The sequence below is a fragment of the Aythya fuligula genome, chromosome 1 (genome assembly GCF_009819795.1).
Source record: "Aythya fuligula isolate bAytFul2 chromosome 1, bAytFul2.pri, whole genome shotgun sequence".
In the NCBI taxonomy this organism is placed as follows: domain Eukaryota; kingdom Metazoa; phylum Chordata; class Aves; order Anseriformes; family Anatidae; genus Aythya; species Aythya fuligula.
Genome location: NC_045559.1, coordinates 133,176,712 through 133,188,751, shown reverse-complemented (window position 1 = coordinate 133,188,751; position 12,040 = coordinate 133,176,712). Strand labels below are relative to the sequence as shown.

The 12,040-nt window shown below is 34.7% G+C and overlaps 1 protein-coding gene across 3 annotated transcripts in view; it reads right to left on the bottom strand.

The window, feature by feature from the left end:
* Positions 1 to 12,040, bottom strand: part of NLGN4X (neuroligin 4 X-linked) — a 189,689-nt gene that overhangs the window by 11,675 nt on the left and 165,974 nt on the right. For all 3 annotated transcript variants that reach the window (XM_032191110.1, XM_032191125.1, XM_032191117.1), the window contains one exon: positions 1,607 to 1,792. In XM_032191110.1, coding sequence (XP_032047001.1) covers positions 1,607 to 1,792 — 186 coding nt within the window. The remainder of the gene's footprint in view (positions 1 to 1,606; positions 1,793 to 12,040) is intronic.

The following is a 12,040-nucleotide window of genomic DNA, read 5'->3' as shown; positions in this document are numbered from 1 at the left end:
GGAAAGTGGGCTGTGGCCAATACACCTTTGTGATGACTGCTTACTGCACAGGATATAAAATTTCAGTAATGCAATTAGTTGTTTTTTTTCATTATTCCATCTGCTTGCTTTTAGCAGGGATTACTCAACAGTTACTCACTTCACAGTATTGTATCAATTCCCTTAAATGTCAGAAATAATTCTATGTACTTTCAAATAGGATATGTTTACTAGCTACAAATGACTGCTATGGCTTAGACTTCTGCCATAGATTTCTGTATGTTTGATTATAATAGGAGTAACATGAAGTTATAAATACAATACATATTTGTTTGTTTGTTTGTTTGTTTTTGGCAAGGTTTATGTAGCAGGGGGGCTGTAGGGGCAGACACTATAAGCAGAGTCCAGAAGCTGCCCCATATTAGATAAGAGCCAGTTCCAGCTTTTCCCACTTGGAAAAGGGACCCACCACTAGACAAAGTTGATCCAATAAGTGACACTGGTTGTGCCTTTTTAAGAGCATGTGTAAGAAAGGAAATTAGCTGCTGTGCCACAGCAGCTGGGATAGATGAGTGAGATAACATTGAGAGAGAGAGCCCTGCAGACACCAAGGTCAATGGAGGAGGAAGAGGAGGTGCTCCAGGCACCAGAGCAAAAGTTCATCTTCAATTCACAGAGGGACCAAGGTGAAGCAGGCTGGATGGGAGGGAAGGTGTTTTTAGTTTGCTTTTAGTTTCTCACTGCTGTAGTCTACTAAGAATAGAAAATAAATTATGTTAATCTCCCTGTGCTGAGCCTTGGTGAGTAATTTCCAGTGAACAGGAGCCCATATCTCAGCCCTTAAGCCCTTTTTTCTTCATATTTTTTCACTCTCTTCCTTTCAGGACAGAGAGTGAGAGAGCAGTGAGAGAACATGGTTAGCCATCAGTGTAAAGCCATCACATTGGTCTTGTCTTTTATTCATTTTTTTGCAGAATTGGTCTTGCCAATAACAATCAGTACACTACTGTTGCTATATGTTATTTGTTTGTTGTTGTTGTTGGTTGGTTGACTGTTTTCTGAGGGCAGAAATTCTGCAGCTCTGACACTTACCAAAATCTTAAGAACTCTGTGTAGGAGCATGTACTACTTGTGGAGAGTTAAACATTTTTTCGTATGAAATTGAGTTATATTGTTATTTAGTAAGGAAAACATCTAAATACATGCTGGAAAGGTAGACAAGAATGTTTAAGAAATGAAAAATATCACTGCTCTGTTTAATTTTAAATACTTCATATTGTTTGATGAAAGATTCAGTGGAGACTGTTGATAAATCCAGAAAAATAATATATGGCCTGTGGCAGTTTTTTTGTGTGAAATTTCTACTACAAAAGCATGCATTTTTAATGTAAAATATTTGTGTTGATTAATACAAATGCAGAATACTGGATAGTAGGTATTTTACAAAAAATTACAGACATGGTGTCATTCTAATTCAGCCAACATGATTTGGCCATTTTCCTTAAATTATATAGATATGCATATATACACGTATATAAAGATTTATTTTGTTTTAAAAGTGTACTGTTGATTTACAAAAGAATCATTTTACTGTTACTGAACTACGTTTTGCTCAGGAGATACTTACCTTCTGAATAGTGAGAGAGTGTCAGAAGACTGACACAGGAAGCTCCTGCCCCAGATCCAAAAATAGTAACTCTTTTTGGGTCTCCTCCAAAAGATCCAATATTTTCTTCAATCCAACGTAAAGCTTGGATTTGGTCAAGCAATCCGTAATTGCCTTTTGCAGCTTGGTCCCCAGTACTTAAAAAACCTGTAAGGAAAAAAGGGATAATTTTAATTCAACTGAAAGAGTTAGCTACAAGGTAAACATATATTCTGAGCTCCCCTCTCCCCCTTTTTTGTAAAAAAAAGTTACAGTCCTAGTTGCATGTCTCCAGTGCAGGTTGAGGAAATCATTCTGTGTTGTTTGGTTTTGGTTTGTTTTGCCCTAATGCAGAGATAATGTTTGTGAAAGATCGTCATTTATTTTCTGAAATAATTATGTATCAATGAAAAAATATCTGAAGATTTTAAGCATTTGACAACTTCATGTGATTAAGGTATAAAAAATTGTAAATTGTTTTTATGCAAAGACTACGTACAGGAATAAGTGAGATAACAAGTCTTCCACTATGAACAATGCTCACTAACACACTAATTTAAATGCTTCTTAACATTGTCCAAAATTCTTCTGACCTATATAGCTCTATAAATTATTGTACTTGTGATATGTATGGACAAGCTCAGAAAAAGAATAAGGATTAAAAAAAAATAGAAAAAGAATCAGGAAACAATGTAGGGAAAGAAAAATTACACTCAAATTTTTGCAACGGTTATTTATTAGGAAGATAGCAGATAAATTGTGAGCAATTCAGTTTTTGATCGAGATATTTTATCTGAACAAATCAGTTTTTGTTTCTTTCATTGGAAATTGCAGGAAGAACTGTGCTGCTATTTTTTGCTCCTGTACTGTGTTTATCAGATTTTAGAAACAAAGCATGACACATTTGCTGCCTGTCTTGCAACTTAGAACAAAATGACTGAGAGACTAGGACTGAGATTAATTTTTCTTTTCTGAAACCAGCTAACCTGAAATGTTATCCATGCCCATCATTCAGTCTAGACTTTGTGTTATGTTCAAATTACCACATTGAATCATGTACTTACACCCCTCTAACTCCCGCAGACCTTTTCCTGTCAGACAATTGGAAGCCAGGAGTCTATTAGAATACCTTACAACACTAGAATACCTTACAACAATGTTTGCAGATGGACGTTACTGATTTAGGTACCACTGGTAGTTGCTTGTCAAGTCAAAGAAGGAACTCACTGATATTTCCAAGCAAATTTTCATTTCAGGCAAATTTGCCAGAAGAGGGACCCAGGACTCAGGAGATCTGCAGTCCTGGAGCAGTTTGAAATTAAAGTGAGAAAGAGATTCACTGTCTGCAACCTTGAGACACCTTAGCCTTCCTGTTCCTAGCAAGGACTACAAGGGAGACCTGAAGTCCTAAGGAAAATAGACCTTGCACTACATTTGAACTCCTTTGGCAAATGGGAACAGATTTATTTGCACTGACTGTCTTTTTTTCAGTGACAAGAAGGGAGAAAATTCACAAGGTTGGATTAATTAAATGACTGAAAATGGAAGAAGTGGAAAAGAAGCAAAGGTGAACAAAAAGAAGAAACAGTTAGATGTGTTGGACATTCACAGATATATTTACACAATGTTTTCTGTGGTAAAATTTCTACAATGAGATGTAAATCCAGCCTCAAGATTTAAAAACAGTATCATATAAAGGATTAAATGTTAAATTTCAAATGCTATATAGACTACATTACACTATTGCATTTCTACGTGCAAGATTAGCCATTATTAAATAAAACTTACTATCTTGCATCCAAAAAATATTTTCTTCAGATTTAAATAGCAATTATTAATAGCTATTTAGTGTCACAAAGTGTTTCATGAACTCATATGTATTTGATCTCATATTGTATTTTTCACAAAACGCTTACTTCAATTGCAGTAATATGAATCATACATTTATTACTAAATAGCATTTGATATGGCTTTCTCATTAAAAAAAATACCCTAGTAGTGGCAAGCATGGTGGTTAAAATAGCAATAACATGTTCTTTCTCATACCAATAGGGAAATGCAAACAAAAAAACAACAAATCTGTAATTGACCTTTTTGAAAAAAGGTCATGCCTTTATTTCATTTTTAGAGCTATCAAAGAATAACTTGCTTGCTGGATTTGTTGCTGCAGTTCACTGTAATGCTCTATAATATTTTACAATTAAGCCTTTATTCAATCAGAACTATGACCTCCCTGTGAGAAAGTGACTCTAGTAACCTTTAAAGCAGCATGGTAATTAATATTCAGAGCCTAACCACGTTTTACCTCTTATAGCAGCATCAAGCTGGTTGATCTTTGTGTTTTTGAATTCCTTCCAAATATTCTGAAAGGTGACTGAGTAAAATTGCAGTAAGTGAATATCTGATGTTAGACAAATTAAGATTTTTTTTTGTTTTGTTTTCACAGTTCTCTGCTGATTCTCATTAATTACAAGAGCAAATTTTCTTAATTTCTAAACTAATCATCAAAGCAAAGTGTCAGCCCCACGTGACACAAACTGAATTTATAAATCTGTCTTTTCTTTATGAGTATATATTTTATTTCATGCTCTGAGTACTAGATCAAAATATTTATTCAATGCTATTTCAAGAATTTCAGGCAAGAAGTAACTATTCATCAAGAAATACACAACACTAACAACTTATTGTTTTTATTTTATTTTCCTGTAGCCACTGTGAAGATTTCAGAATAGCTTCTTCATGTGTCACTGTAAAATCCTAAACAAACAGGAAGGAAGCTTTGCTTTGATATACTCTGTGTCTGATAAGTATATGATTTTAAGTGAAATAAGAATATTTTCCATTTTACTGTACAGAGTGATTCAAAGGATAGTCTGTGAAATGAAAATCCATAGATAAGGTTTTAATAGAATATGGAAGTCCACTGTCCTAGTGCAACAAAGAAAGGATGTCCTTGAATATGTACAACAAAAATCTTCCTTCCTTCCTTCCTTCCTTCCTTCCTTCCTTCCTTCCTTCCTTCCTTCCTTCCTTCCTTCCTTCCTTCCTTCCTTCCTTCCTTCCTTCCCTTTCTTTTCTTTTTCCCTTTTTTTTTCCTTTTTTTTTTTTTTTTTTTTTCCCCCACCACATAATGACACAGAAAGGCATTTATAGTAATATTTAGTTCTTGACTTTATAAATCTGTTTTCCATTAAATAATGGTTTGGAAGGCCACCTACATGGATCTTCCATTGCCTAATGCCTTGAACAACAATAGCTAAAAAAAAAAAAAAAAAAAAAAAAAAAAAGAGATGTGAACATAACCCATGTGTGTGAAAGAAATGACCCAAACTCTTTTAGGTCATTTGCCCCAAACTGAGGCCCTCTTGCAGAGGGCAAGATGACCATCAGCTGAACTGAGCTGCAACCAGGGAATTAGAGTCTTTTAAAGCAAAGTAAAATCAGCCTGTAAAAAAATACAAAAGAAGTGTGAAAAATTTTTAGTTAGGGAGAGAAAAGTGAGAGGAAGACAACACCTGAACATTTTGACAATGCAAGAAGTTGGTCCCTGGCATCACAACCTTTGTACAGCCCAAACAGAATACCCCCTCCATGGGGAACCTGTGCCCAGCCAGGGGTCATCCCTGTGGGGCAGTTTGCAGTGACATCCTTGGGGCATGTGGGACCTTGTATTTCCTCAAGTGGGTTGAGGGGTGGTTGGGAGCAACAGAAGCTCTGACAGACAGACTGCTGAAGCAGTCACATGTTCCACACAGAGACTGGCGGACCCCCAGTGTTGGTAGGTCCTTGGGCCTAATTCAAATCAAATCAATTTGATGTCTGGCTGAAAGCCTACATTTCAACTGTGCTTGTTCCTCCATTGATTTCTTGTCCTTCCCTTCCTTTTTTTTTTTTTTTTCTTCCCCACCTGAAACAGTATTAACAGAATACTAGACACTGAGCTACTTATCTGTGTCCAAATTTTTCTCTTGCTTCCTTACTCATCCCTTCCACTTAGTCAGAAATGACATTTGAATTCCAATGTCAACACCAGCTGCAAATAAAGGATTCTATAACAAAGGCATATGTGCTGAAAGTAAGTTGCCTACTCTAAGTGATGAACAGCAGTAGCAACTATTAAGAACACTTGTACTCTACTATATTTTTCAAGTATTTTTACTTCATTACTTTTACTTTCTCAGTTTAAATATGAGCTGCTCTATGATTATTTTGTTCTCATGTTTCAATTTTCTATTTGGTATATATAACTACATGGGCACAAATATCATTCTCTGTGGTCCATGCCATGATGTAATAGATTATAAGTTGTTAGAAAACTAAGAGGAAGCTAGGAAAACTAGAAATGAAAAAGACTGCACTGTTGTGTTTGTTTTTTTCTTTTCTTCCTCATCCCCCCCCCCCCCCCCCCCCCCCCCCCCCCCCCCCCCCCCCCCCCCCCCCCCCCCCCCCCCCCCCCCCCCCCCCCCCCCCCCCCGGTTGTGCTCTTTGGTAACTTTTTTTATTAGAAACAGACAAACAAGCAAACGAAATCATTTTCTCTAGTTACTCTTGGGATAGTTTGTTTGTTATCTTTGTTTTATGTGTGTGTGTTATAAATTTGTTTCCTAATGGTTAGTTTAAAATCTCCTAGTACAAATAGACAGGGTTGATTTGGTGTGTGAAAGACGGTATTTTCAAAGTGTTTTGAAATCCTATAAAAATTTACAAATATAATTCAGTACCGGAAAATTACACCAACTTTTTTAGGACTAAAAAAAAAATTAAAAAAAAAAAAAATCATAAAGCAGGAAGGTAACCGTTTTTTTATATATTTTTTCTTTACATACAGGGCAAACATATAAATAAGGAAAGAATAAACATTATTCTATCGCACGTTTTAGTAGCTACTACAAAAAATTTTAGAAGTGCATCTTAAAATAAGGTACACTCTTCAGTGCAAATGAAGTACCTTTGTTTCCTCATTTTCCCTTAATATATTTTCTTAAAAACAAAATATTTAATTTCTGAGCTGATGACACGGCCCTTACAGAAAAGCTTGTGTTAAAGTTAACAAGATGCATTGAACAGCCAAGATATCATACTGAAAAATTAATCGTCAGGAAACCTGTAAAAAATAAATGTTAGTGCACTTTGATTTATTTTTCTGCTTCTTTCTAAATCTCTATTTCTAAATCTTCTATTTCTAATTTTAAATGTATTCTGTCCATATGCCTCTTCGCAACTGCTGCCCAGACCTGTATAGCCTACTACAATTTATTTGGCAGGCAAAAATCTCACAAAAATAATTGATTTGTATAACATCTGATCAGAAATATGGCATAAGCAATATAAGTAAGATTCAAGAAAATATGGTTTGAAGCATAATCATTTCTTTTTGTTTGTTTTGTTTTGTTTAAATTTTTTAATTGCCAGGATAGGACATTTTTAAAGCAAAGAGTAATCAGCAAACATACAGCAGGGTCTTCATGTTTTCTAATAGCTTTTTACTGTACACGTTTACCACTGTAAAAGTGTACTTGCTGAGTTCAGATATTAAAATCTTCAAATATGAAATGAAATTCATTGGGTATTACTGAGTACACAGAGACCACAGTCCGTACAGGAAGTCCCTGAGATACAAATAGTTGGAAACTAGGAGAGTATTAGAGGAAACTGTCATATATGTTTATGCCATGCTTACCCTTCCTGATCTATCCCCAAGCATTCCAAACAGATTTTGGGGACAAGATGCTTAGCTAGATGTCAAAACAATTTATTTTAATTTTCAGCAACTCAGGCTCTCAGGTATGGCCTGCTACTCTAAAGTAGCAGAAATAAATTTATATCTGCTAAGGCTACTTACCCTGCCCAGTTCCAGATAAGACACATTTAAATTTTAGCTCCAGATATGATGAGCAATAAGAAAATTGTAGTGAATAATAATAATAATAATAATAATAATAATAATAAACAACTTATAGATTCCATATTAAGATAGTAAATTGTGTTAATACGTATTGCAACGTCTTTAACCCAGTTTTCTAACTCAGTCCTAAGCATGAGAACAGTCTTTTATGATTCTATCTTGATGGATTCTTTCAAATTACTTCTATTGTGAAGACAAAAACATTACTACAAACAGTACAAAAGAATAAATCAGAGAGAAGGTGAAGTGAGAATATATTCTTTGTTTCTATACTGCTTTAGTACTGAAATCTGAAGTGTGTTCTTTACAATTTAGGAGAAAATCCAGCCTTAAATCCATAAAAACCTTTTGAAAATATCCTGAATCTCATATGTTTATAAGAACACTTAGGGGGAAAACAATAACAAAAAACAATAGGATGCATATTAGTAAGATTAAAAACCTGTTTTTATGCATATTTATAAGCAGTGAAAAGCTTATTAGCATAAATTTATCAAAGTAGTAGGGAGGTCAAAAGTTTCCTTCAGTTAAGCTATTATGATATTTCTACTATAACATACTTTTAATGAATCCAATTAAAATTTGTACATGACACTTAACTGTTTTTAAATTTGCCTTGTTCAGTATAAAATGCTCTGAAACTATTGTGCAATGAGGTTAGGCTAAAGTAGATTATCTAAAGTATTGAACATTGAAAGATATATTCAAGATTGAAGATATATTCAACATTCAATTCTATTGTCTTTTTTTCACAGTAAATAGCAATAACTCTATAAGAAATGCCACTAGAAAAGCTTTTGTCAACTGTTCTGGTTGTAGATTATTATTACTTTTTTTTTTTTTTTTTTTTTAATATTAAATAAAGATGAAAGCAATAAACACTGCAGAATGCATTTATTGGTCTCTTGTATTCTCAGTAACTACTTCTCCATATGCTCGCAGGTTAAGCTTGTCATTAAACTAAATAGTCATTAAAAATAATATAATAAATGTCATTAAACAATATCACAGTAACCAGATTAAAAAATATATAATAATAATAAATAATAATAATAATAATAATAAAAAGTTGTGGGTCTTGGAAGAACAATTAACAAGTGTCTGGTGTAGTCCATCAAAATATGTTTTGAAAATTGGTCTAAATAGTCAAATCCAAAGTCACTCAACAACAAGATGAAAGTACTTTGTGTATAGAAAACCAATTGAATGAGACAGCCTGGCCAGCAGCCAAGGGCCCACGCAGCTGCTTGCTCAGTTACCCCCAACCAACCAGCAGGACACAGGGAGAAAATACAATACACTTTATGTGAAATAAAGCAAGATAATCTGTGGGTTGGGATAAAAACAATTTAATAGATGAAGAGAAAAAGACAGCCAAAGCAAAGAGCATCACTCACTACCCCCCCACAGGCAGACTGATGCCTAGACAGTCTCAAAACAAGGGCTACTTTGGAAGCCAGACCCACCCTGCTTCTTCCTCTGCCTCCATTACTGCTGAGCATGATGTTATATCATGAAATACCCCTTTAGACAACTTGGATCACCTATCCTGTCTGTGTCCCTTTCCTATTTCTTTCCCACCCCAAAGTTGCAGAGGACAGAGAGGGAAAAATAGAAAGCTATGTCCCTGTGTAAGCACTGTTTGACAACAGCCAAGGCATTGGTGTGCTATCAGCAGTGTCTTAGCTATAAAATCATAAGACAGCAACAGAATGGTTGCTATGAAGAAATTTAACTCATCCCACACAGACACAGTACTTTACTCCACACTTATAGCACAAAGCTCCATTTCTAAAGCATCTGATTGTTTTTTAGACATTTCTATTTTACCAAGAAAAGTTCTTCTGTAGGACTCTGAAAGCTGGAAATACTTTTTTGTTACTAGTAAATACAGATGGAACCTACATGAAACTGATTGAATTAATATACTTTTGATTTTTTTCAACTAAATGATCAATATCAAATGAAAAAATATATATATATATATGTATTTAGCTGTTCATCAATATCAGAGAAAACCTTAAAGGACACAGGGTAGAAATGTTAATTAATGTTAATTAAATAATAATTTATTAATGTAAATTAAGGAATGTAACTTATTGTAAAAACTAAGCAAAGACAATAAATGACCAAAAAGTTAACCTGCCTGTCATAAATGTCAACCATCTGTAAAAACAGCAAAATAATTTTATCTTTAATTACGAGATTGAAAAGATTGGAATTGTTTGAATAAAAGGATAACAGATTAGTTTTAATTTTTCTTGCTAGGAAAAACAACAGTGGAGGAAGAATATAAACATTCTCTCTCTCTCTCTATATATATACATATATATCTATATATAAACACACGCACACTGTAATCCATATAATATATATACCATAATATATATAACATAATTATGTATAAAATATATATTGGCATTGTATACAAAATATTTAGAAGTGTCCTGGTTTTGGCTAGGATAGATTTAATTTTCCTCCTAGCAGTTGGTATGTTGCTATGTTTTGTATTTAGGATCAGAATAATGTTGATAACACACTGATATTTTAGTTGTTGCAGAACAGTGCTTACACTAAGCCAAGAACCTTTCAGCTTCCTTCTCAGTCCTTCCAGTGAACATGTTGGCCATGCAGCAGGAGCTGGGAGGGTACAGACCTAGAACAGCTGACCCAAACTGGCCAAAGGAGCGTTCCATACCATCTGACGTCATTAATGGCTGGGGTGGGGGTTGGGAATGGACTGGGCATTGGTCATTGGGTGGCGAGCAATTGCATTGTGAATCACTTGTTTTGTACACATTACCAATACTATTATCATTATTATTTTCCTTTATTTTCTATCCTAATAAACTGCTTCTATCTCAACCCACAGGGTTAATTTAATTAATTAATTTATTTTTTTCAATTCTCTCCCCCATCTGCGGTGGCAGGGGGTGAGGGGTTATGTAGGCAGGAGCGAATGGCTGAATGGAGTGGTACTTAGCTGCCGGCTGGGTTAAACCATGTTAAATCAGTGTGGTAATGATAAATAAGTGCTCACCACTTTGAGAACTTCATAGATTTTTTGTTTGTTTGTTTTTCTTAGTGTTGAAAAAAAGGAAGGGAAGAAATAAAAAGGGAAAGAAAGTCTACCCAAGTGGCCCTCCAGTGACACCTGTCGGCAATTTAGGCAATAGTTACCACTAGTAGTCACCTTCTTTTGACTTTATTTTTTTATGTCGTAGTCATTTCTCCAGTAAGAATACTGCTCTTTGATGTCTTAACTAATAGTTGAATGGCAACTAACAACACCAAAAGTGTTTTTTGCCTTGAGTGAATTTGGTGCTGTCAGGGCAGATGTACATTATTGTAACAGATAGCATTGAACCCATTGAGCTTTTTGCAGGGGTATGAGCTGAGTGTAAGGATTCAATGGATGACAAAAATCTGGAGGTAGGTTACTTTGCTCTGGCACTACAGAGGGAAAAGTTGTGCAGAACAAAATAAATATGGCAAGAGTCACTTCAGTTCAGGATTAATTATGGCCTCTTGAATAATTAATATCCAGGTGTCTATAACACCCCTGGCACTGCCCTAGGAATGTACAGATCGGCATCCTTGGAACATTCAGAATAGATGATCTGTGAAAAATCTTCAGTGATCAAAAAGGCCTCAAAAATGACTCAGTGGTGTGCAGGTGGCTGGCATGAATTTTGGCTTCCAGCTGGATGATCTGATATCAGAGTGGCCTTATTATCAGTAGGAGTACAAAGGTCATTATGATTTTGTGCCCCGTTTACAACACATATCCCTGAAAGGAAGATTAATTTTTATGTGTCAGTATTCATATTTTTCTTGTCTGACTCACTTTGAGCTAGGACTGAATACATAATTGGAAGAAGGAATGCAGCGAAACACTGGAAAGCAGAGGAGAAACCTATATTGACTAACAACACAATAGACATCTCAATGAAAATAATATAAAATAATAAAATGAAATATTTACATTTGTTTACAACTTGTAATGGACAACTTGTAGAGGCAAGTAATTTCTAAAAACTGACAGAAGGACTATGCCAAAAAAAAAAAAGAAAGCAGCAGCTGATAAAATATGCAAACCCTTCTCCTAATAGCCAACATGACTTCATTCATCCATTTTAAAAGCCTATGTGCTTTCAAATGGCAGCCTTCTCATGAGGATTGACCACTTGGAAAAGGGTGATGGTTAACAACTGATCATTAGCAGTGGTCTCACTTTTCTTCTGGTCCGATACTCTTAAGTACCATTCTCAGTTGCAAGAAGCAGACAAAGAATTAGCTCAACGGGTTGTGTCTCTTTCTGTTGTTATCCAGGTATAAATTCCTTCTCCTAAACTAGCAACAGTACACAACACTTAGTTTAGATTATAAAACTGAAAATATTTGTTGTGTTTATTTTTTTGTTTGTTTGTTTCTTTTCTCTAGAGATATTAAAAGATAACAGTGTATTTTACATTTAGAACATAGAATAATAACTTCAATTCAAATACTAT